At 42.9% G+C, this 26,121-nt stretch overlaps 2 protein-coding genes across 5 annotated transcripts in view; one reads left to right on the top strand and one right to left on the bottom strand.

The window, feature by feature from the left end:
* The window catches only part of COPS7A (COP9 signalosome subunit 7A), a 39,121-nt gene extending 35,151 nt beyond the window's left edge, over positions 1-3,970 (bottom strand). Inside the window, exons 1-2 of one of the 4 annotated variants that reach the window (XR_011977033.1) lie at positions 3,790-3,943; positions 3,207-3,411 (exon numbers count right to left, since the gene is read on the bottom strand). Coding sequence is in view for 2 of the 4 variants with exons in the window: in XM_072653804.1 (XP_072509905.1) it covers positions 3,207-3,368 (162 nt within the window). In the remaining 2 variants the exon portion in view is untranslated. Of the gene's footprint in view, positions 1-3,206; positions 3,412-3,789 lie in introns of all 4 variants that reach the window. The other 3 variants (XR_011977034.1, XM_072653804.1, XM_072653805.1) reach the window with 3 other exon arrangements.
* A 3,937-nt stretch (positions 3,971-7,907) lies between these two features.
* On the top strand, positions 7,908-14,989 carry PIANP (PILR alpha associated neural protein). Its single transcript, XM_072653731.1, has 6 exons — positions 7,908-8,080; positions 10,378-10,437; positions 10,808-11,325; positions 11,951-12,032; positions 12,893-13,114; positions 13,668-14,989. The coding sequence occupies exons 2-6, from the start codon at positions 10,421-10,423 to the stop codon at positions 13,687-13,689; spliced, it is 861 nt and encodes a 286-aa protein (XP_072509832.1). The 5' UTR covers positions 7,908-8,080; positions 10,378-10,420; the 3' UTR covers positions 13,690-14,989.
* The last annotated feature ends 11,132 nt before the right edge of the window (positions 14,990-26,121 follow it).

Raw genomic sequence — 26,121 nt, 5'->3', positions numbered from 1 at the left:
GCTATTTAAACCCCTAAATGAAAAGGAATCTCCTCTATATCTCTGACAAGCAATCCTCCCCATAACCTATTTTAGACAATTTCAATGGTTAGGAGAATTTCCCTTACATGCAGTCTAAATATGCCTCTCTGTAGCTTCTACCCACTGCTCCTACATCTCCTTCTAGGGCCAAGCAGAACAAGACAATGCCCTCTTAAATTCTTGAAGAGAATCCCAGTCTTCTTGCCTTCAGGTTAAACAATTTTAGTTCCTTCAATGAACTGCAACTATGCTGACTGAATCCACTACAAATTTATGTTATTTTTTTCCAAACTGGATCTTCACTGTAGCAAGGCAATCTTTTTACTACTCTTCAACCTATTCTCTATCTCACTCTTCACAATGGTTTTTCCAAACCTCTTCTCTCTACAAGCTTTCAAGAGCACTTCCTCCCCTACCGTGCCTGAGGCACTTCTTGCCTCATGGTTATTTACCAAAACTTCCTTTTCTACCATCTAACAACCCTCAACAAATATCTATCATCTAACAACTTATCTTTCAACCCCTCCTTATCATCCCCCCTCATTTTTCCTTTGCTCCAGATTCTGAAAACAAGGTAACCTTTCTCACCAAAACCAACTTCTCCATGTTTACCCCCAATCCCATTCCCTCCTGCCTTCTCCAGCAGATTGAACCCACTTTCATCATCTTTTTCTAAATTTTAATATCAACTGGTTCTGTTTTCTGCTTCCACACATGACCAGATCTCTTCCATCCTTAAAAAACTTTACTGGAACCTATTATCCACAATAATTATCATTCTATGCCACTTCTTTTCCTAACTAAACTCCTAGAAAAAGCTCAGTGTCTCTACTTCCTTTCCTTTTACTCTCTTTAATCCTCTGTAATCTGGATTCTCACATCATCACTCAGTTGAAAGTGCTCTCTCCACTCTTAATTGCCAAATCTAATGGTCTCTCTCTTTTCAATCTAATCCCTCTTGATGGCAGTATTGGGCATTACTGATCACCATCTCCTCCATATTTTCCCCTCTCTGAATATTCATGGCATGAGTCTCTTTACTGCTTGACTGCTCCTTCTATGACACTTTTGCCAATTCATCATCCATGTCATACTCAATGGGGTACAGGTGGTGTACCCCAAGGATCTGGGCCTCTTTTATCTCTATTTTCTTTCATCAACTCTCATGGGTTCAATTACTATCTCCATGCAGAGGACTCCCAGATCTATACATTCAGCCCAATTCTCTCCCCACTAACTGAATAAGCGGTACCAAATAGATGTCCAACAAACATCTCAAACACAATCAAAAACAGAACTCATTATCTTTCTGTCCAGACTCGCCCCTCTAGTAGAAGTCCCTGTAAGGGTATCTCTTGATTTGCAACCTCATTATTATCCCTGACTCTTCCTATTACCTTACATAGCCAAACTTGCCAAATCCTGTCATTTCTATAGAATATTTCTACAACATCTCTGAAGTCCTTTTCTGTCTTTCCACTCACACAACACCCTAGTTCAGATTGTTCATCTGAACCCTCCTCCATTCCAGTCTTATTATCTCCAGTCATCCTGATGAATATCTGGTCACTGGATTCAGATGGCTCTGAAGGAGAAGTGAGGCTGGTGACTTGCACAGCCCTCCCTCACTCAAAACAAGACAAGTGCAAGACATGTCATCATTTTTCTGATGGCATGGTCTTCTTCAGCAACGAAGGATGAACACACACCTGCCTTATTACGATGGCCTCCTATTTAGTCTCCTTACTTATGTGTCTTCCCATTCCAAACTTTTCTCCATAGACCTGACAGTGATTTCCCCAAATGCAGGTCTGACCATTGTCAACTCCCTAGTTAATAAACTCCAAGGTTTCCATACTCTCTCCACAATCAAATATTAATTCCTTTCTTTGGCATTTAAAGTCTTTCACAATGTGGCCCTGGCCCACTTTTCCATACTTATTATATATTACTTACTGGCTTCTTGCACTCTATAGTCTAGTCAAACTGGTCTCCTGACTGTTCCTCACATGCACACAAAAACAAAACTACACTATACAAATATGAACAGAAAATTAACGCACCATCTGTTAAGTAGAACCATATAAAGAGGAATGGATTTATACTGAAAATGTTCTCCTGGGTTGAAATCAGAGAACATTCACTTTTGCTTGTATTTGCATTGTATATGGTAAATACTTACACAAAGAATTATAACTCTAAATTAAGTTAGTATGCTCACTATTTATTGTATATCTTTCTACAGAAAAATATATTAAAATATATTTTCAAAAAAAAAATTCAATTGTTTGGCTAACTACACTGATCCCATAATAGATTACTAACCAAAATATTATTTACAGGACATACACAGGAAAATAAGTAAGTGCAAACAAGCAGGATACTCTCATTGGACTGACATTAAGCATAAAAACTGCTATGGTACTAAAAAATGTTTTAAATTTCAAAACATTTCATCTTTATCTCATCCTTTTCAAATTCTTATTTTTGTATATGTTTCATAAAGCATATTTGTACAGTAATTCATGCATATAATTTAAAAATACATATATTTTGGGGTGTTTGTTCAAAAAATGTTTAACTGATGGGACTGGGCACAGAATCAAAAAAAATTGGAAGATCTTGTGCCCCTTGGTTGTTTGTTAGCTGTTCGGTGGTGTCAGGCTCTGTGACCCCATTTGCAGTTTTACTGGCAAAGATACTGACTGGAATGGTTCCTTCTCCAGTTCACTTTACAGATGAGGAAACTGAGGCGAACTGGGTGAAGTGACTTGTCCAGGGTCACACAGCTAGTGTCAGCAGCCAGATCTGAACTCAGGAAGCTGAGTCTTCCTGATTGCATGCCTGGCACTCTATTTTGCCACTGCCCCTTACGTGGTACTTTTTCACAGGACCACGCCTTTCCCATTCCTCTTTCGCCAGCTATCTGCCTAGTTACCTACAAGAACTTGTTAATAATAATGGAAGTGATTCTCTTATACGTCTCCAGCTTCTCAACAACAGCCTTCGCTGCTGAGAGGCCTCGTAGCCCTAACCTCGGCGGACCCTGCTGGGTTTGGAGGCAGATATACCGCTCAACAGTGGCAGTCACCGGCTGCCACTCTGCGCTCTGATCTAAAGGGGGAGGCAGGGACGGTGGACGGAGCTTCCTAAGAGGGTCCTCGAGGCTCTTCACAGGTACCCACCTCTCGGACGTTGGGCATGTCCAACAGCTCCCCGAAAACGTAGACGCCTGGGGCCTCCAGCACCTGGTGGATGAGGGTGGCCAAGGCGGCGCCTTTGGCCGACTTGGCCAGAAGCAGGAACTGCTCCTGGTTCTGCCCTGTCACCTTCACCTCGGAGCTCATGGCTGGCCTGGGCGGGGGACCACGGGGCTCGGGAGGCCTGGAGCTGCAAGGAAGCAGGAAGGACCACGTGGGGGGAGGCCCTTACAAATGGAGGCTCGTCAGAGGAAAAGACTCGGACTAGTGTTGCGGGAGACAGGGGCAACCCCCGCCCCCAGCCGCCCTCTCGGGAACGTAGGGTTAAGGGGAAGGACTGGACCCTGCTGCTCTGCCAGCTCCCCCCCTTCGAGGGGAGGGGCGTGCGCGTGCGAGGCACGTGCCCCCTGCTCGCCTCCTGGCCCGCGTGACCCCCGCCCCCTTCTCGCTTTCCGCCGGGCTCCGCCCCCGCCCCTCCAGTCTCCCCCCGGCCCTTAAGGGGGCCGACCCAGGGGCTGCGGACTCTAGCCCAGCAGCCCCAAAGCGGGCTCTGTGGGGCAGCAGCTACCTGTCGCCTTCGCCCTTCGCGTGCACTTAGAGGGATGGCCCCTCCCTCACCTCCGCCAGCTGCTAGAAACCGTTACCACTGCCTCCCTCCGTGGCCACTCTGGCCACAAAACTCTATGACCCGCTCCCGAGGCCCCCACTTCCGCTCCTTTACGTCACAGGCTCCGGAAGTCTCCCGGGGCGGGATGCAGAGGGCTCTCCGGCCCTTTCTACGTTCTGATTGGCCATCATCGGGAGAATGGCAGGCGACTGCTGGGTTTTTTTTCTCCTTGACTTTCAAAAAAACTTTATTGTTTAGAAATGCTGTGTGATAATTGCAGACGCCTCTGGATTCCACAAGTTTGAGCGTCCCGCACTTCCCGTTAGGGAAAGCCTTCCGGGAAGCTGTCCTGGCGGCGTGATGGCGGGCTTACCGCGGTAGATGCTGCGTGGGCAAGAAAGGGACGGGGAAGAAAAGGAGACAGAGCCGGGAGAAGAGGGACCTTCGGGGCTGGAAAGGACCTTAGAAGTCATCTAGTCCGACCCATTATTTTTTCTTAAAAAAAATACATTTTACTGATGCCTTTTGTCTTTGCATCAGTCACTTCCTCCCCCGCCTCTACTAGATTGAGCAGTCCCGTGAAAAAGATAAACAATTAAGCGAAAACATGCACATCTTGCTTTGTCTGACGAGGTCTATGTCCCCCATTTCTCTGCAGTGAGGAAGGAGCTCTTCGGAGTCTGTTATTGGGATTTAAAAAATTGTTTTATTGATTATATTTTTTAATATCGATGTCCTAATGATTCTCCTCTCCCTATAGAACCTTCTCTTGTAACACGGAAGCATAGTTAACTAAAATAAATATTTTATAAACTAATATATTAGCCATGCCTGAAAATGCATTTCTCATTTTGTAGCCTATAGTCCACCATCTCTTTTATGAGACTCTAAAGTCATAATCTGTCAGAGTTATGAACTTTCAGTTTTATTTTCCTTTACATTATCGTAGTCATCACGTCAATTGCTTTGATTCTGCATCAGTTCATCTCAAGCTTGTTTGAATTTTTCCTATTTCTATTTCATTTGACACAATAATATTCCATTACATTCATATAACCAATGATCTGTTCTGACATTTTTCCAGTTAATATCGATTTATTTCCACATCATTACTAGGACAAAAAGTCTTCACGTTCTCTTCATTTTATTTTTTTTAAGGCTTTGTCTTTGTCTTTGTATTACAGCCATTTCCCACCCCTTCTCCTGAATGAATTTTCCTTTGTAACAAAAAAGCCATTAAGCAAAAACATCTGACCATGCGAGACATAGGTACAATAGTCTGTCCTCGAATCATCCCTCTGACAGTCAGAAAGGAGGTATGTTTCATCATCTCTTCTCAGAAATTGTCATTCCATTATTCCTTTTATTAAGACTACTACAGTGTTGTGGTTCTGTATATTTTTCTTTTACTCCTGCTTATTATATATTAGTTCATATAAAATCTTCCCATAGTTCCCCAAATTCTTCATGGTCAGCACTTTTTCACTTCATTCATATTCTATTACATGTAACAGCTCATTCTTTTAACAGCCTCCAACTGAGGAGCACCTACTTTGTTTTGTTTGTTTCTATCACAAAGAGTACTTGGTATTTTGTTATATTTTGGACCTTTATTCCTTGTCTTTTACATTATGTACCCAGCAGTGAGACTGCTGGGGCAAAAAGTATTAATTTAGTTACTTTTCTTATATGATTCCAACTAGAAATCCAGAATGGTGGTACTTCTTAGCTCTATGACTAGAATATCAGTATGCCTAACCATCATCCATAGCCTCTCCAATATTAACTCTTCTCATCTTTTTTCATCTCTGCCAATCTGCATGGTGTGAGTTTTTCTTATTTGCATTTCTCTTTCTATTAGTGATTCATGTTTTGATTTGATAAATGTGTAGTTTGCAGTTCTCCTCTTGAAAATTGTTTATTCATATCCTTTGGTCAATTATGTACTTGGGAATGGCTCTTGATGCTATAAATTTGTGTCATTTCCCTGTCCAACCCCCTTATTCAACAGGAACATAGACCTTAAGTGGCTGAGTAACTTGCCAATGGTCACACCAATAGTAAGTAGGATAGTCAAGATTTGAGCCCAGCTCCATTGTTCCACATTTTGTTACTCATTAATTGTGTGCCCATGGGGAGGTTATTTGACCTATGTCTCAGTTTCCTCATCTGCAAAATGACAAAGTTGAATTAGATCCTAAATTCCTTTCTGACTCCTAAGAGGGTATGATTCTATTTATGAACTGGGAGAGAGGAAGGGAAGTAAGGACAAAGGGTGATAAAAAAAAAAAAAGATAGGACAGCAGGTAGTAGAGATGAGAGAGGGATAGATGAGAGGAAAGCAGAAAAGGCAAATGAGAAAGGTGATAAAAAGTGAGGATAAAGAAAGAGGATAGAAATAGAGAAGACAAATAGAGAAACAGCAGAAGATAACAATTGAGTCTTTCACTTTGTACAGTTCCCCAAACAAGTAATTCATTTATTCATTCACCCAACAAAAATTAACTCAACGTCTGCACGGGGCATTCTGCTAATAAGGCTGAGGGGGAGCTTGGAAAACATAACTAATCAGAGAAAGAAAATGTCTAACAGAGACCTGAAGAAGAAAAGTACTGAGAACTAAAACAGACCTATTCAACCAGTCATCTACTGAAAGTTATGTTAAATTGTTATGCCAAATGCTGGCATATTGCTCAGTTTTATGTAAAGAAACATCACAGCACAAATGCGAGGATTATAAAAAATACCAGGAACAAAAGGGATTTAAGAAATGACTCTAAAGAAATGTAGCAAAATCAGCAGATGGAACTCAGCTAATGACCCAATGTCCTACACGCTTCCCTCCCCCCCCAACACATGGACATATATAAATACACAAATTTTACAGATTGGGAATACCCATTGCACATACACATATCCCAGGCAGAAACCCAGCATACACATATATCCAAAGTACATACTGAACATACACACATGAAAAGGGGACTTACATCTAGCATGGCACAACCAGGGTACATACCAACAGCAGACAGAACACACACTAAGTGTTCCAGTGTGCACAACTGACTCTTCTTCACTGAGCTGTGTGGAACAAATTGACAGAAACACAACAGCGTTTGATAACTTCTGGGAGCCTATCCTCAACAATAATCTCTCTTCTAATTCTGGGTAATAACCAAATGGTAGGCAAAGGTAAAAGATGGGAAAGAAGCTTGGCATATAACGTTAGATCCTGAATACGAAAATATTGATGAAAAAATTAAGAGAAAGAAATTGGGGGAAAAGAGATAGGGGACAGAGAGTTTTACAATCAGAGATGAAAATCATTCAATTAAGAAGCATTTATTAAGTGTTCACTATTTGCCAGGCATTATGCTAGATGTTTGGTTTCGAAGAGAAAAATAAAACAGTTCTTGATCTCAAATAGTTTATATTCTTTGTGGGTGTGGGAGTGTGTAGGAAAGAGTAGATGGAGAGGCAAATAGAAAATGAAAGACTAACCCAAGGATGGAAGAAGAAAAAGGAAAGAAAGGAGAGTGGAGGGTGATCTGAGTCACAGGAAAGTTTCCTAGAAGCCAAGTCCCTGCCTCATATATATCAGTAATTCCTGAGGGCTATACATTCACAACCCAGGAAGTTGTTAATAGGATTGGGATTTTTACACTGTTTTTCTAGGCCTTGTCCCAAGGAGAAGAAAGAAGGTGGTCTGGTAGGGGATATGAATTGAGATCACATGGAATTAAGTGATGCAGAACTGGGGTGCCAGAGTTCAGGTGACCCTGATGTGGGGGACATGAAGTGAGATGGAATTGGGGTGACAAAGTGGGAACATAGGAAGTTGGAACGATACTCAAATGAGGTGATACGCTTCTTATGGTGAAGAGTAGGTAGATATACTGAAAGTCATATAGGCACGACCTGGAATCTCAGGATGACCAACAGCCTTCCTCTACTCCACATCCCAGACCATCCGGGGATCCCCGGATCCCCAGCGGCATGGGAACAGGAGGGTTAAATAGTGCGTGGCAGGCGGAGACGGAAGGTCTGAGCTGACGCCTAGCCAAGACAAGACAAGACGAGCTGAGCAGAGCTGAACTGAGCCTCTGCCGCCGCCCCACACCCGGGGCGCCTCCTCCCGCGCCCCGCCCGCTAGTCCCCTGACCATGCGCCTGGCCTGGCGCCCCCCGCAGCCCCCTAACCCCTCACAGCCTCTAGCCCCCCTAGTCATCCCGAAACATCAGCCACGGAGCAGGTGAGTGCGACACCCTGCAACCTCCATCCCTCATCCCAGGTGCCCAGGCTCTGTCCTTCCTGGCTCCTGCGTCCTTTCCTAGCCTGCTTCTTTTCCAGCCCCCAATTTTCCATCTGTCTTGTCCCTATTTCTCATGCCTCCATCCCTCCTTCCCCATTTCTCTTTCCATCACCACCATCACCATTTCTATCCATCTAGATCCGCATCTTTCATTCATCCATCTAGATCCGCATCTTTCATTCCGTATCTCTATCTCCATCCTTTATTTTCCGGCTCCAGCTCTCTGGTCCCAGCTGTCGCCATCCCTTTTCCCCTCTCCTTGCCTGCATTCTCCGTCTCCCCATTCCTCCTCCCTTTTCCCATCCCTTCTCCTTCGCTCTCTTCCCTCTTGTTTTCCTTCTTTTCCTTTCATTGGCCTCTTCCTCCTCGGTGACTCTCCCCTTCACCCCCCTTACTGTCCATCTCTGGGAAATGCTCTGTCTAGTTTGTAGTGAGAGAATGGTTTGGGGATGGGGGCAGGCTCCTGCCCCACCCCCAAGCTTATCTCTTGCGCACAGACCTGTTGTGCTGAGCTTGGACAGGTGGGTGGGGGATGTGTAAGACGCTGAATCCGGGGGACTGCGGGGTTCCTGAAGGGGTTGAGAGGATACAAGGTGCTGGAGTTAAGATTGGGAGGACAGATAAGGCAACAGGAAGGTTTCAGTCAGCCCCTCAGCCCTGCTCCGCTTCATTGATTAGCAATCACGTTCTTCTCCTCCTTAGGAAAATTTGGAGGGGCAATTTCTGACTCCCGTATATTTTCTGTCTTGTGTCAGTTATTCTATTCCGCCTGCCCTTCCTCTTTCTCCTCTTCTCTACCTTGATCCATCTCCAGGACTTTTCTATCCTTTTTTCCTTTCCTCTATCATCTGCTACCATGTATCTTCTGTTTCCTTCCCTCTTTTCTTCCTCCCTATCCTCTATCATTGTCTTTCTCTCTCTTCTCTATACTCTCTCAATTCCTTTTTGCTTTTTTCTTTCCGCTATTTTTTATCCCTACCTATTTCCTTCTGTCTCCAATCTTCACTCTCTCATCTTCCTTTCCCCTCTCTCTTCTCTATTTTGCATCCTTCTCTACCTTTTTTTGATCCTCTCCTATCTTTCTTCCCACCTCCTTAGATCCATCTTTTTTCCCTATCTCTGCTTATTTTTTTTTTTTTGCTCTTCTCTCCTTTCTCCCCCTCACACTTAATCACCTCTTTTTCCATCTTTCCCCCAGCATCCATTACCTTTCTTATATGTACCCACTGGGCTTTTCTATCTCTGCCTCCACCAACTACCTTTCTCTTCACTGTGTTTCTTTCCCTCTATCCTTCTCCATTACCTAGTGGGTAGTATTCAGGGTTTGGATTCAAATTCAAAATAAAAATTATGCCATTCAGAGAAGGAACATTTACTCCTGTTGGGACCAAAGTGCTCATTGGTGTCCCCTAGGATTCAGAGCCCAAGGGATGCCACATTTTAGGCATACTCTTTTTCAGCCCCACCCCTCTTCAGGAAGCACCATGCACTCAGCTGATTAAACACTAACAACAAAAATTCTAGCCTACACTTTTTCCTTCCCCACCTTGGAAGTGCGGTACCCTTCCCATGAAGGGAATGGCCTCCTAGAACATGGGATTACAAAGGAGTTAAGGGCAATAGGGGAGAAAACTATACTCCCTCCAATCAAAGCATTTTCTCCTTCCTCTTACTTTTTTCTTGGACTTCTTCCCCTGTGGCTCATGCTCAGATGCTCACACAATTCTGGGCCCTAAATAAAAGTCAGAATACAGGAAGTATAACACAATGGAAAAGAATATTGGGTTTCGAGTCAAAGATCTGGGTTCAAGTACAGGTTCTACTCTCTGACCTGTTTCCTCATCTGTAAATGAAGTGATTGGATTGGATGGCCTCTGAGATCTTTTTTTAGTCTAAATCTATGAAACTATGAGATAAGATGAGCAAAGGAAGTGAGTAAAAAAAGAACCAAAGACATTCATGGATGTGAGGGTTATCAGGAGGACTGGTTGATTCAGAGGCAGGAGAGGAGAGGAGACAGTAGTGCAGTGACTCCCAGTGAATGAGATGCAGGTGACTCTGGGGAGCAGCCACAAAGACAGTGCAAAAGGTAATTTAGGGGATATGGACAGGCTGGGGAAGAGATGGAAAGGATGGAGATGGGAATGATCAAGGCATGGATGATGCCTAAATCAAGAGTTCAGAAGTTGTACTGGGAAAGAAGATTATAGAGTCTGTGTATCTTTTCTCTCCCTCAGGGAAGACTGAGAATCAGGATCATAACTGAGGGAGACCTCAGATATGGAATCCAGGATGTGGTAGGTATTAGATACCAAAGGAGAGTCCAGAGATCCTATTCCCTGGGATGTTGATCCTTTTCTCATTGACCTAACCCTGGGAAGTTCCCCCCTAGAGAAAAAGAGTATGTTGGGGAGTAGAAACTATGGATAAAATCTGGCAAGAAGTCTCATCTGCTTCTCCATTATCTAGCTGGTGGTAATGGAGAAATCTTATAGAGGTTACCCCATACTGAGAGAAATCTGGAGGAAAATAACAACAACTATCCCTACCTCTATGCTAAGGAATGGTCTTAGCCCTATGCCTCCAGTCCGGTGAACCCAGCCCTTGACAAATGGATTCTGGTGGGAAACAGACATTCATCTCACTCCTTTTCTCTTCCTATTCCAGGTCTACACTGTTGATGTCCCACTTCCTCCCACTCTGGTCACTGCTCCTGCTGCCCTTCCCACCTCCAGCCCAGGGTTCCTCTACCTCTTCACCTCGTACCCCTTCAGCTCCTGCCCGGCCCCCATGTGCCCGGGGGGGTCCCTCAGCTCCTCGACACGTGTGTGTGTGGGAACGAGCACCTCCCCCAAGCCGGTCCCCCCGTGTCTCACGTTCAAGGCGACAAGTACCACCAGATACTGCACCCCCTGCCACTCCATCTGGCTTTGAGGAAGGGCCACCTTCATCCCAGTACCCCTGGGCCATTGTATGGGGCCCCACAGTGTCCCGAGAGGATGGGGGGGATCCTAATTCTGCTAACCCCGGTTTCCTGCCACTGGACTATGGCTTTGCAGTTCCTCATGGACTGGCTACGCCGCATCCCAACTCGGACTCCTTGAGACGTGGGGATGGGGATGGGATCATCCTTGGGGGAGCTCCTGCCACCCTTCGTCCATTTCTGTTTGGTGGCCGTGGGGAAGGTGAGGTTGGTGGATGAAAGGGCCTTCTGAGGGGTGAGGTAAGGCTAGTTAGAGAGTTTTGAATTTTGGAAGGTGAAATTCCTCTAGAGTGGGAAAGTAAAAAGAGTTTAGAAATATAGATGCAGTTGGACAGAGTGAATTGAAGTTAGGGTTACTGGGACTAAAGAAGTTCAAGACAGCACAGTCTTACCCCTCCCCCAAATACTTGGGGGGCACATGATATCTATGATCAGAGTTATAGGTAGACTATGATGATGATGGCTAGAGAAATAAATGGAAATGAAAAGATGAATCTTGGGGTTTGGGAGTACAATAGATAGGGGACAGGAGGTTATCCTGACAACACCCACTGTCTGGACAGAGCGGTTTGAGAGATAAATTGCCTAAAGCCTTCCCATTTTGGGATTATGCAGATGCATTGGAGATTTGGGGAAATGTGCTTGACAGGTGGGAGAGATGATTTGAGGAAAGGGGAGCTAGGAGTTTAGAGATAGAGAAGAGTTGTTGGTAAAAGAGAAGCCTCAAGGAGGGATTTCCCATTCTAACCCCCGCCCCCCCCACACACTTGAAAACTAAATTCCCATTCTCCCAAGGCTTCTCTAATGCTTGATCCTTCCTTAAACAGGTGTGGACCCCCAGCTGTATGTGACCATCACTATTTCTATCATCATCGTCCTAGTAGCAACTGGCATAATCTTCAAATTCTGGTAAGCTAGAGTTTGAAAAATAGATTATTGGTGGGTGAGGGGCAGAGAATGTCAGAGGGGCATAGAGTGGGATTTAGGTTAGATAGATGGCAAGACGGGAGGAAGGGGGCAGATGCAGAGTAAGACCCTGGAGATGGTAGGAATAGGTGGAATGGGGTCGGGGAGTAGGGCAGTATATTAAACCTTGGGAGCAATGAGAGACAGAACAGATTCCTCTTTCCAGAGAAACAGATGAAGAAAGAAAAAAGTAAAAAAAAAAATATTTTTAAATTGAGGCAGTATAAGGAGATGAGCAAACTGTCTATACCCCAGTGCCTTCCCTGCCTCCCCTGCACCCCCTTCATGTGACAGTCTGGGAATTTCTTTTGCCTCCCTCTCCACCAAAAGACTAGGCCCTTAAAGCACCCTATCCTGGAAGAAAACTAATTAATGTGCCAAGTAGAGCCACATGATAGTGCGTGGATGAGCTTTTCACATTCTGTTGAGATTCCTAAGACTTCAAGTTATTAGTACTCAGTTTGAACTAGAACTAAATTACAGGACACCTGGACAAGGAAGGAAAAGACTTCTCACATCAATTTGGGGCTGAGACTATGTTGGGGAGGATAGATCTCTGGATTGTATCCTGGGTGAGGGATACAATGATGAGGTAGGAGAGGTGACCCTGAGCACACTCTTCTAGGGGGAGTCTCCAGAGGGTTTGAGGGGAAAGTGTTTCAGGGCTACAGTGTCCAAAGAGGTTTCAGTGGTGGAGGACAGTGCCATTGCTAGGGGTGGTATCCTGCAGTATTTCAGGAAGGCATTGCTTGGGGAAGGGTGGGGGGTGGTGACTGATGTCTTCTTCCCTTTGTTCTCTACAGCTGGGACCGTAGCCAGAAGCGACGAAGGCCTTCAGGGCAGCAAGGGGCCCTCCGACAAGAAGACAGTCAGCAGCCCCTCACTGACCTGTCTCCTGCAGGAGTCACTGTGCTGGGGTCTTTCGGGGACTCACTCACACCTACCCCTGATCGGGAGGAGCCCCACGGGGGACTCCGGCCTGTGCCCCCCCAGCCCAAGGGGGCCCCTGCTTTCCAGTTGAACCGGTGAGGGAGAGAGGGCTTAAAGGAGGGAGGGAGATGGGAAAGAAGTTTGGAGTAGAGGGCCAATGTGAGGGACAGAGGGTGGGGAATAAGGAGACTTCTCAGGAGCTGTGAGTCTTTTCCTGGGGAAGGGGGGCAGTGGGTGGGTGGATTGTGGAATATGTCTGATTGGGCAATGTCCCAGGGCTTTTTCATCTTTTCTCTTACCCCACCTCTAGATCTCTTTCCCATCTGAAAGGGGTGAGACCACATTATCTCTAGGTCCCTTCAAGCTCTAACATTCTATGATTTTATGAACTCTGAGCCTATGATTCTATTGCCCAATCCAATCCAACAAGCATTAATTATTAAAGATGCTCCTTTAGCTATGACACTATCCTATAAGTTCTGGCCCCACCCCTTTGGTTCTGACTCTCCTTCTTTGCTTTTGACTCCACCCCTTCTCCATAGCCCCACCCCCTGACACTAACTCCACCTGTCTCTGGCCAAGGCCTCCAGCCTCTAACTCAACCCCATCCCTGTGTCCCTGACTGTGCCCTTTCCCTCTTCCCCTTAGGATTCCCCTGGTGAATCTGTGACGCCCCTCAGTGGTGGGGTCCAGCCAAGCAGAAGCCCATGGGGCCTACACAGCCACCATTCCGCTGGGGGTGGGCAGCTGTGGTGAGCTGGGGCCCCAGATGCTGCTGGCAGAGGACCCCTGCTCCTGTTCTTGCACACCCATTTCCTTGCACACTCACCTGGCCCCTGTTCACATCCCATAGATAGGGCTTCTCTCCCACAAAGCCCTTGTGCACTCAAACAAAAGCCTCACCGCACACTCACCTCCACACCAGAACAGTATTGCACACTCTTGTACAGATAGTTTTTTGCACTCACCCTCTTCCACATCTGTTACTAAACTAATCTCTTACATTCTATTTCCCTCTTGTACCACACCCAGTCTTCATTCATCACTTCTTTTAAGCATTCTCATCTCCACCTGATCACCTAAATGGCCATACTCTCATGTACATTTAACCTTTCACATATATTAACTCTCACATATCCACTCAGTTGTCACATTGAGTGGCTTGCACATGCTCTCTTGCACACTCACTTAGGTTTTGTGGCCCCTGCATGCTGCCCTACAGGTGGGGAGGAGGTGAGCTTTGGGGGCTTCCAGTGCCCTTAGTTTTCACTGCCCCAGTCCACCCAATGTCTTGTGTTTCCTGTCTCTCCCTCCCTAGTTGTCCTAGCCCATCCCCACTCAGATGCTTTTACCACTCTGTGGACTTCTTGATGGGAGTGGGGGAGGGCACTGAAGCCCCAAGCCTTGCCCTTTACAATACTGCTAAATTCTAGTATCTAAAAGGGTTATGGGGCAGTCACCTTCTGAGCCCCTGGAGAAAGCTCCCAAGTCACCTCTGTCTTGCTAATGCCAGCTGTCTCTGTCTATGTGTCAGTCCCTCTGGATATCAGAGTCCCCCTAAGCCAGCTCTTTATTAAGGGAGTGGCCTCACTAACTCAACCTAGGCTTTGTAGGAAGCAAAGCCAGTAGGCTCAAGGCCATTGGGCACTCTGGCCCCCCAACACCCATGACTATGCCCTTCTTACACACTCCCATTCCTTGTCTCTCTCACTCTGCCTCTTTTTTCCTCTTTTCTTTCTACCTCTGTCATTTGCCCTTCCTCCCCCTTTCCTTTGCTTTCTCTCTGAGCCCACTCTATTTCTCTTTCCATTTTTCTCCTCTTCCTTCTTCTCCTTATCCTTTCCTTGCCCTTTTTGGTCCCCTATGCTGTGATATATATTTTTGTATTATCTCTTTCTTCTTGTGGTGATAATCTTTGATTCTTGTGGGATGTAAGTTTCAGAATTTTCAAATAAAACCTTTGCAAAATACTCAAGCCCCCTACTTCTGCCTTGTGACCCCTTTGAGAGGAATGGGTAATGGGAGAAGGGAAGAGAAAGACAGGGTGGAGAAATTCTTTGCACCTATATCTGACTAGAAGGTAAGTCTAACTGGGGTCTCAAGCTTTAACTCCTGAGGGAAAGGGAGGGAGAAGAGAGGAAAAATAGCTACGAATGCAAAAAAAAAATAAAACCTGCTTATTTTACCATATGTGTACAAAGAGACATACTAGGGAGGGCCATTGTGGTGTGATGCTTACAGAACTGTTTCCAGGTGTTGAGGTTTGTCTCCAGCATGTATTAGCTGTGTAACCCCAAGTAAATCACTTGTCCTCTCACTGCCCCAGGCCACTCTCTAAGTTGCAGAGCAGATGCTAACTATCATTCATTAGGAGAGGAAACTTCCTCACAAGGAATTTGTTATACTACTGAAGTCACAGATGTGTGCCTCCCCGCCCCCGAAAAAAAAAAAAGAAAAAAGACAGCAAGATAGCCAGAGATTTAGGGCAAAAGGAGGTAGAAAGAGGAGATGAAAAGGCAATAAACAAAGAAATGGAGAAAAGGAACTTTTAATAAGTAAGATTAGAAACTTGAGGAGATGAAAGGAGAAAAAGGAGAAAAGAAAAGAAGATGGAAGGGAAGTGGGAGGGTGGGGAGGAGGGGGGATGATGCCCCAAGTGCCTTCACACCACCTCCTTAGAGCTCCTGAATGCTGCCTTAGTGTGCCTGTGGTGAGCTCTCCTCACTGGTTCCTCTAAATCTAGCATTTCTGTTGGGAGGGTCCCTAAGTGGCAACTCTGAGGTAGGATGGGTGAAAGTGATGGGCAGCAGGGTGGAGGCTGACTGGCTTGGGTGGAAACAGGAATTCAAAACCCAAGTAAACCCAAGTTCTGTATTTGACTATTGCAACAGCACCCAACCGCCCTGCTTCCCTTCCCTTCCCACCCTCCCCCCCCCCCCCCCCCCCCCCCCCCCGTCCAGACATCAGTCTCTCACCGTTGCTAGGCTCTGTTGTCATGGTGACGGTGCACTAGTTGTTTCTCCCCCTATTTCCTACCCCCAGCCTCCATCCTGAAAGTGGGATAGTCTCAGGGTGTATGAAAGTAACAGGGAAGGGTATCTGGGTCCCCCTGAGAGACTATATGTATATCCATGTGATAGTATATAAAAATAGAATTAGACATGTATTCTAGCATGATTGTGTGGTGATACATTCGTAGGTCACATCTAGGAAAATTGCTAGGTATAGCTTCATCTAAGTGTGGAATGAGGTCATCTACAAGTAATAAAAAGAGAAATGTGACATGGGGTGGGATAGGGAAGCAGCAGACCAAAACACACAGAAATGTGGAGAAAACAAATCTCTAGAGGAAGGAGTCAATGAAGTGGAAACGGGAAAGATCAGATGAAGCATCAATGCTGGCTGACAGAAAATCAGAAAGTATAGAGAATATGGAGGGATGTGGTGAAGAGACAGGGATACAGAAAGAAGAGAGAATGGCAGGACAGGGACAGGAAACTAGGAGCTCAAAACAAGTCTCCTTACCTCCACCTCAGCCCCAGGCAGCTCATTTCATTTTTTTTTTTTTTGACAGCCCTAATTGTTAATAAATTTTTTCTTGTATTGAGCTAACATCTCCCTCCCTGTAATTTCCACCTATTGGTCGTAGTTATACAATCATGGCCCTAGCAGAATATGTGTAATCACTCTTTCCTGGTTAACCCTTCAAATACCAGAAGAAAGTGAATATATCCTTTCCCAGCTTCCTACTATAACTTTTCTTCTCTGGATAAAACAATCTTAATTTCTTCAAGCAATCTGAGAATGGGATCCAAAGAGATTCTGAATGAAGGGATAGGGCAGAGAGGTGGGGGTAGAGACACTGTATGGGAACAGAGTCTTCTCCTGTGAATATGATACATGATGAATCAAAAAAGTTGGGAGACCACTGCCCTATACAATTATAATAGCCTCCTAATTGGTTTCCATATGTCCAATTCATACCCTACCCAATCTGTCTTCCATACTGTTGTCCAAGTAATCTTTCTACCATAAATACTCTTATGATTCTGTCACTCCTTTACCTAAGAACTTCAGTGGCTTCCATTGTCAGCCAGATAAACCTCTGATTCCCACATTTAAGGTTCATTACAATCTGGATCCAATTTACCTGTCCAGCTTTATCTTATACTATTCCTGTTTACCTATACTAAAGTATACTGATCCTACTCATTTACCTCCTTCTTTCTTCTATCACCATGCCTTTGCTCATACCAATCCCATGCCTGGAAGGAATTTGAAAGCCCTTTCTTCTTTCTAGGCCCAACTTAGATGCTACCTCTTCCATAAAGCACCAAGAAGACTTTCCTTCTCATTCTTCCTCCCTTTCCCTCAAAGGGAAAATGATCTCTCTCTACTTAAGTTTTTTTTTCTAACTTTTTGCCCAGGTCTGCCATATTTGCCTCTCCTTTGCACTTATCAATTAGAATACTTATTTTTCTCATGTTAGATTTTAAGTTTCTTGATAGCAAAGGTTATGTTACTTATCATTTGTATCTGTAGACTTAACCTTCGGTCTTGCACTAGGTAGACATTTAATGTTGTTGGTTGCTATGACGGGCAGAGGGCAGTGGTACCTCTTTGCTTTTCTGTATCACACTGCTGACTCACATGGAGCCTGAATTCTGTTAAAACACCCTGATCTTTTTCAGACAGATTGCTATCTAGTCATATTCCCCACATCTTGTACTTGTGAAGGTGATTTTTTTTAATTCAAGTGTAACATTTTACACCTAGTCTTATTAAATTTCATCTTTTTAGACTCAACGCAATGTTCTAAGCTGTTCTAATTTCTTTGGATTCTGACTATTTTCCAGTGTGTTAGCTTCTCTTCTAGCTTTGGGTCATCTGCAAATTTGATGAGCCTGTCATCTCCTTTATCCAAATCATTGATAAAAATGATAAATAGCACAAGGCCAAGCTCAGATCCCTGATACACTCCACTGACAACTTACTCCCAAGATGATACTGAGCCATTAATAACCACTCTCTGAGTCTGGCCATTCAGTAAGTCTAGAATACATACATATAATTGTACTATTATTGGGCCTATATCTCTTCCATCTTTTCCATGAGAACAATGACAGATTTTGTCAAATGGTTTGTGAAAATCAGGATAACTCTATCTACCGCATTCTCCTGATCTACCAGTTTTAACAAAAAAGGAAATAAGGCTCTCTCATGATCTGAGTTGGGTTTTGCTTTCTTGTTTGGGGAGGGGAGGGGAGGGAGCTGTTAGCTTAATCTTTTATTTGTTTATTTAATACACTTATTTATTACTGTTGCCCTTTTTTTTTTAATATAACACTCTCATTTAAAAATACAAATCTCCTGGTTCTTACAGAAATGAGCTCTTCTCTGTAGCAAAGAAAAGTCAAATACAAATAACCAGCAAAGGGACCGTTTCTGACAGTGTGTACAACATTCTGTACCCATAGTCCCCACTCTCTCTACTAAAAAGAGGGGAGTGCTTGCTTTTCTCTGGATTCAAGTTTGATCATTACCATCATTCAGCCTTCTGGCTTAGTTTTAGTGCGCTCTTCATTGGTGTTATTGTAGTTATTGTGTATCTAGGTCTACATACTTCATTTTGTGGAAAGTTTATACAGATTTTCTCATGTTTCTCAATATCCTTCATATTCACCATTCCTTATATCATAATATTCATTACACATATATACCATAATTTTCACAACTATTCTCCAATAGATAGGTACCCATTTTGTTTTCAGCTTTTTTCTAATCACAAAAAAGTGCTGCTATGAATATTTTGATATATATGTGATCTTTCTTTTTGTCTTTCACATCTTGGAGGTATATGTCCAGGAATAAGATCTTTAGGTCAAAAAGTATAAATAGTCTTAGTTACTTTTCTCCCATAATTCTAAGCTGTTGTTTCAGAATGCTTGGATCAAGTCACATATTCACCAGCAGTAGCGTGCGTGCCTTTCTAGAGTCCTTCCAACCATGTTTCTTTCTTCTGTCATCTTTTCCAATTTGCTAGGTATTGAAAGCTCAAGAGTTGCTTTAATTTGCATTTCTCTTATTATTAGTAATTTGGAGTAGTCTTATATATGGTTCTTGGTAACTCTGCAGTTCTCCTTTTGACAACTTGGTTCATAGCTTTTGATTTTCTATTGAGGAATCCATGACCTGTTCTTGATAAGGTCATGCTAGCTTTTTGTGATGCCTACTTTTCTAGATTCCTTTCCTTTGGTATTGTATTCTATAATTTTGTCAAGAATCAGAGTCAGGCTCATTGGCTTGTATTTGCAGACTCTTTTTCTTGAAAATTGGGACCTTTGCCCTTCTCCAATCCTGTCATGCCTCTTTCATTCTCCACGAGCTTTCAGAGATAACCGACAGCCCTTCAACAATCCCTTCTCCCTCTTCTTTTAATACCAGGTGATGTAGTTTGTCTAAACTTAGTTCTTTGAATTCACTAAGGGCAGCTAAATTGTTTGTTTTTTAATATCTCCTTTGTCCCTTACAGCCAACACTGTACAGTGACTATACATTGTATGCATAGCCTAGTGGAGTACCAGAGATGAAGAAAGCTAAGGTTTATCAGGGGGAAAACACTTTAAAATATTTTTTTAGATGAAAAAATGCACACTATAAGTACAAGCAAGTGATGAATCTTATCCATTTATTATTGGTTTCAATGTTTATTCAACAATTCAACAAACATTTATTAAGTAACTTCTCTGTGCAAAGAGCACTGTTTGTTCAGTCACGTCAGACTCTTTGTGGCTCATTTACCCATTTATTGCTTGGCAGAGATACTAGAATGCTTTGTCATTTCCTTTTCCAGCTCATTTTACATTTAAGGAAATTAATGCAAACTGGGTTAAGTGACTTGCCCAGGGTCCCACAGTTAGTAAGTGTCTGGGGCTGGATTTGAACTCAGGTCTTCCTGACTCCAGGACAGGTACTCTATCCACTGTACCACCTAGCACTATGCTAGGCATTAAATGAGATAACAAAGATTACAAAAGACATAGCCTCTGCCTTCTTGAAGTTTATAATTTAGTGGGAAATACAATACATACATAAATGATTGTAATGCACAATTGATATAAATGGAAAATAGATGATTATGAAAAATCTAAGAAGTGGAGGATGGAAGATAAAGAATCTCCCAACAGATTATTTTAATTTCGGTGAAGCAGGAGTTGTTACTATTAGCTAATTATCTATATCTTCTCTGTCTTAGTCAGTGTTCTTAAGATGCTAAGCTCCATTACACCTTTACTTACATATGAACATATTGTATCCCCCTCACTCTCTGGCAAAGAATGGAGGTGCTTTGAGGGCAGGGATTTTTCCATCCAACAGCATGCATATAGCAGTTGCTCAATATACATATTTTAGTTGGAAAATAAAGACTCAAACCCTCTGAATACAGCACAGCGATATATAAGAAAAGGGGGCAAAAGCATAGTTATAAACCAGAGAAAGCAGGATCTGGGATCTAATGGATAGCACCATTAACTCTTAGGTTCCTTGAATCCTAAACTCAGTGGCTTGGCAGGGGTCATTCATTTGTTCACCCAAGAAACAGTTATTAAATGCCTTGTTTAGTGTTATAGTGGATACAAGAGAGTCTAGTTCCTCCATTGAAGAAGCTTACATTTTGGTTGAGGAGACAAGATATACGTGCATGAAAATAATAGTTCATATTTATATGACTTTAACATTTACAAAAGCCTTTCTACACAACTCTAATGCAAGTGTTGCATCCCCATTTTACAGATGAAGATACTGAATCTCAGAATTGCCCAACCCTACACAAATGATAGAGCCAGGATTCAAACCCAGATTTTGTGACTCTAAATTCTGTATTCTTTGTTATCTGCTAGTTATGAAAAAGATATCTAATACCAGAAAGTGGAAGATATGTCCTGTGAACCACAGAGACTTCAAGTGCTGTGGGAATTCAGAATAGGAAGAGATCACTGAGGTTTGGAGTGAAGGCTTTATGGAAAGGTGGGACATGAGCCAGGGTTTGAAGGGTAGAATTTGAGTGAGAGGGTTCTGAGAATTCCCTCTGTGGGCTTCAGTTCCCCCCTTTAAGCACCCCATCATTACATCAGTATTTCAAACTCAACATGGCCAAAACCTCTTCTTCCCACATTTTATTCCTTCTCTCTACTAATGTTGAGGGCATCACCAATCTTCTACTCACCAAGACTTGAAACCTGTGAATCATTCTTGATTCTTTCATCTTCTCTACTTTCCTGTCCTGCTAATTAGTTGCCAAGTCTCAGCCATCCTCTCTCTTCTCCACACATCTATTACAGAAGGCCAGGTGCTCATTGCCACAGCCCACTGCAATAGCCTCTTAATTGTTTCTCTGTCTCCATCATCCACAAAGCTGCCACATTGATTTTCCTGAAATAAAGATCTGACCATCTTATGATGATTCAAACCTCAGTCTCCTGACTGCAGATTCAGTGCTTTCTGTAATCTGCTAGTTATGAAAAGATACCTACTACTGAGCAATGAGTAGATGATGGCTTCCCCACAATCAGTCTTGAAGTGCCAGAGGAGCTCAGGGGAGGGGGGAGGTCACTAGTGTAGTGGGTAAAGTGGGGGGTTGAATACAGCCTTTGACCTTGACCCAGCTGGGGGCCAGAACAAATCAGACTCTCTGAGTCTATTTCCTTGGCTCTAAAATTGGGATAACAATAGAATCTCTTGGAATAGCAGTGAATAGAGCACCAGCCCTGGAGTCAGGAGGATCTGAGTTCAAATTCGGCCTCAGACACTTCATAACTTACTAGCTGTGTGACCTTGGGCAAGTCATTTAACCCCAATTGCCTTGCCTTCCCCCTCCAAAAAAAAAAAAGAGAGAGAGAATAGCATCTCTCTCACCGAAGATAGCTGTTAACATCAAATTAAACAATGTTTGTAAAGTGCTTAGTAAAACCGTAAAATGCTATGTAAATGAACTATTCTTTTTAATTTTTTTCAACGAACAAAAATTGGCCTTTCCCTCCTCCCTCTATTTCCCACCTCTCTTAAAAAAGAAAAACAAAACCCTTGTAATAAACGTGTAGTCAAGCAAAACAAATTACCACATTGGCCATTGTCTAAAAAAAGTTTCAGCCTCTACTGAGTGTATATATTCTTCTCCAGTTCCACTCACTTCACTCTGTATCAGTTCATCATTACTTAGAAATCATTAATGGCTCCCTATTACCTTCAAGATAGAATATAAAATCCTCAGTCTGGCATCTTAAAGCCTTCTAGAATATGGTTGCCACTTATCTGTTCAGTCTTATTTCATGTTTTTCCTCTTTACACACTCTCCATTCTACTACATTCAACTGTCTTATTTGCTATTTCCCTTCCATTCTATTTTTGGCCTTCCTACCTTTCTACTGGCTGTCACCAAGTCTGGAGTTTGATCCCTCCTCAATTCAGCCTCATAGAACCTCTGGCTTCCTTTAAAGCATAGCTCAATTAATTAAGCATTCAATAAGCATTTATTAAGCATTCAGTCCTCACCTTTTATGAAACCAAGCAGAGAGAACACTTGGTTGCCTTCAAAACACAGCTCAATATATCAGTACTAATTTATTAAGCACCTATCATGTACCAAGAACTGGGTTAGTTGCTCAAAAAAAAAAAAAAAACCCTACCCTTCTCTCAAAGAACTAGCTTTCTGTGGGAATAAACAATGTGTACAATTATATATAAGTAAATGAAGGATAAATTAAAAATAAATACAAGGTAGTTTAGGGAGAGAGGCCCCAGGGAGATATATGTGGGGGAAATCAGGTTTTTGAGTAAGTGGTTTTTGAACTGAGCTTTAAAGGAGGTGAGGAATTCTGTGAGGTAGAGATGAGGTGGGAATAAACTCTCCAGGCACAGAGTACAGACAATGCGAAGGCATGCAGAGGAAAGTGGAGTGCCTTGTTATGAAAAACAGCAAAATGACCAGTATAGCTGGACCACAGAGTGGGGGGAAAGGAATATATGGTGAGGCTGGAAAAGTAGAATGGGGTCAGGATGTGAAGGACTTTAAAAGTCAAACAAAGGAGTTCACATTTGATCGTAGAGGGAATATGGAATCCCTAGAATTTACTGGTGTGTGTGTGTGTGTGTGTGTGTGTGTGTGTGTGTGTGTGAGAGAGAGAGAGAGAGAGAGAGAGAGAGAGAGAGAGAGAGAGAGAGAGAGAGAGATATGGTCAGACCTTCATTTACAGAAATTCACTGGCAGCTGTGTAGATGATGTTATGCAGAGAATGACAAAAGCTGGCCACAGATTACATATGTGAGGTGAGGGAAAATAAAGATTTTAGGATAATGATAAGGTTGTTGAACCTAAGAGACTGAAAGAATGGTGTTGCTCACAACAGAAATAAGAAAGTTTGGAAGAGCCTGGGTTTGGGGGGAAAAGTGGGTTCTGCTTCAGAACGTGGTAAATTTGAGATGTCTATGTGACATACAGTTTGAAATGTTCAATTGATGATATAGGACTGGAGCTCAGGAGAGAGACTGTGGCTGGATATATAGATTTGGGATTCATTTGCATATCGATGATAATTAAGTCCATGGGAGTTCAAGATATCAAGTGGGAGTGTAGGTGTAGAAGAAAGAAGAGGGCATGCAATATACCCACAGTTAATGGGTATCATATTGGTCAGAACCCAACAAAGGCAACTGAGGAGGGATCAGAAATGTAGAAGTAGGAGAGAATAGTGCTATGAAAACTCAAAGAAGAGAATATCCAGGAAGAAGGGTAGTCAACAGTGTCAGAGGGTTGCATAGAATAGAAATAAGAATAGAAAAAGACCATCAGATTTGGTAATTAAAAGATAACTGATGACTCTGAAGATATTTTCAGTTCAGTAATAAGCTTTTTTGTTGTGTTGTTGTTGTACAGTCATTTCAGTCTTCTCTGACTCTTCGTGACCCCATTTGTGGTTTTCTCGACAGAAATATTGGAGTGGTTTGCCATTTCCTTCTCCAGCTCATTTTACAGATGAGGAAACTGAGGCAAACAGGGTGAAGTGACTTGCCTAGGGTCACAGAGCTAGGGTCTGAGACTGGATTTGAACTCAGGTCATCCTGACTTCAGGCCCCAGGCTCTATCCACTTCACCACCTAATGCCTAATGAACTTAGAAAGTCAGAGAGCAAAGGGTTAAGAACTTTGTGAGAAGAAAGGAATTGGTGAGGAAAGGTCACATCCAAGCAGAGGACAGTGGAAAGGGACTTTGTGAGAAAAGAAGGCAGAGAAGAGGAACCTGACAGCAAATGGCTTCTTTTTCTCAGTATTTGAGAAAAATTGGTTTCGCTGGCCCTGAGTGATCACGTCTCCCTGATTCAAGATGGCTGATATCCCCCCAACACCCCAGCTGAATCTTTTCCTCTTCAATCTTCTTTGCCAAAACATTCATCCTAGCATGAGACTCTTCCCTAGCAAAGTAACTACAGGCTTACACCATTGCCGCTTTTGTTGTCTGCAGTCTCAGCTCTGCTGGTGCCCTCATCATTACAGATAGAGATCTGAATTGATGCTTGACCCTCAGAGCCTTCTTCTGTTCACCTCTCTGGTAGCCAAAGCTTTATTTCCCCCTAACGTATCTTTGTCCACTTCCTGGGCACGCACGACAACTAACTGCCCTAGAAGTCTCTCAAGTTAAAATGAGAAGGGGGAGAAAGGAGGGAGGCACTCCCCAGCACAAATCTAACCCCTCTCTAGGGTCCACTAGGAACTTAACTCTTCCCACTTGAAATGTCTAAGACACACCTTCAGCAAGGGGAGGAGAGTCACCAGCCTTTTAGTGATCTGAAAAAGAAAACATTGCAGTGGTCCTTCCCTCAGTTCCCAAACCACTCTGAACTTTCCAGCAGATCAAAGTTCAGAATTAGGAGAACAGCTGTGGGTTCTCCTCTTATAATGTATCCTCATTATGTTTGTAGTTACAGTGATTTAAATAATTTAAATTTATTGAGTGATGCAATAATTCTTACAAAATTTTATATCTTTAATGTTTTTAATATAAAATATACCCTCTTTGGCTGCAATTATTTGTTTTAGATGTTTTTGGACTGAGTTCACAAGATATTGACACATTCTCTAATTTAACAGGAAGTCACACTTTTATCACACTGGATTTTAAGCATAACTTTAACAAATAGCTCATTTCCCCAAATCTAATCTTGATTACTGCTTATAGGGTTTTTTAAAATTTTATCTTCATCTCTGAATTCTCTCCCTCCTACACCCTGCCCCCCAATTCTTGCATTGATTGAAAAAGCAAGAAAAATAAAACCTGTCACAAACCATAGTCAAACTAATAAGTTTTCAATAAGTCAGTTCCAGGTCACTGAAACATGTTTATCTCTGTCTTAGATAAATCCTTATCCTTTTGTGACATATATACAAGGTAAGTTTTCCTAATACTTCTGGAACAATTCAGCTTCTCAGTATAATATAGTTGCCAGCATTCATCATTCCTACATTGGGGATAAGAATTTCACTCCTGATGAAGTAAAAAGATTTCCAAAATATTTTTTTGGAGGAATGGATGGTTTAACAGTTTGATGAAGATGCACGTGTTTTACAGGTTTATCTGGACTTCTGGTATAAAACTTTGAATGAAAAAGATGAGTTTCATAAGAAAAAAACATTACCTTTTCCTAATCTTCATCTGTCTTTGTATTATCTTGCCCACCATAAGCAGTTTTTAATTCATAACAATAATTAGCAACTTTTTTTTTTTTTGCTTTTCTTCCAACTTTCAAAAGCTTATGCCACGTTGTAAAGGAATCAGTAAAAGCTCCCAAACCCGGGGTTCTCTGAAGGTCTGTGCTTATCTTCTGGGAATTAATCAGGCTATTTTGTAGTAATATTTTGTCAGTTCTCTGTGTTGTTTTCCTCTTTTTTTTTTTTTAAACCAGTGCAACTGATCCTGTTTCATTGGGACAGCTAGGTGGTGCAGTGGATAGAGCACCAGTGCAGGAGTAGTTCAAATTTCACCTCAGACACTTGACACTCACTAGCTGTGTGACCTTGGGCAAGTCACTTAACCCCAACTGCCTCATCC

This window comes from Notamacropus eugenii, chromosome 3 (genome assembly GCF_028372415.1).
Source record: "Notamacropus eugenii isolate mMacEug1 chromosome 3, mMacEug1.pri_v2, whole genome shotgun sequence".
In the NCBI taxonomy this organism is placed as follows: domain Eukaryota; kingdom Metazoa; phylum Chordata; class Mammalia; order Diprotodontia; family Macropodidae; genus Notamacropus; species Notamacropus eugenii.
Note: the sequence above shows the minus strand (reverse complement) of the source record. Positions and strands in the feature narration are given on the sequence as shown.

Coding starts and splice junctions, on each gene's coding strand:
- PIANP (XM_072653731.1), top strand. Junction 12,033..12,892: donor GGCATAATCTTCAAATTCTG/GTAAGCTAGAGT, acceptor TGTTCTCTACAG/CTGGGACCGTAGCCAGAAGC. Junction 13,115..13,667: donor CCTGCTTTCCAGTTGAACCG/GTGAGGGAGAGA, acceptor TCTTCCCCTTAG/GATTCCCCTGGTGAATCTGT.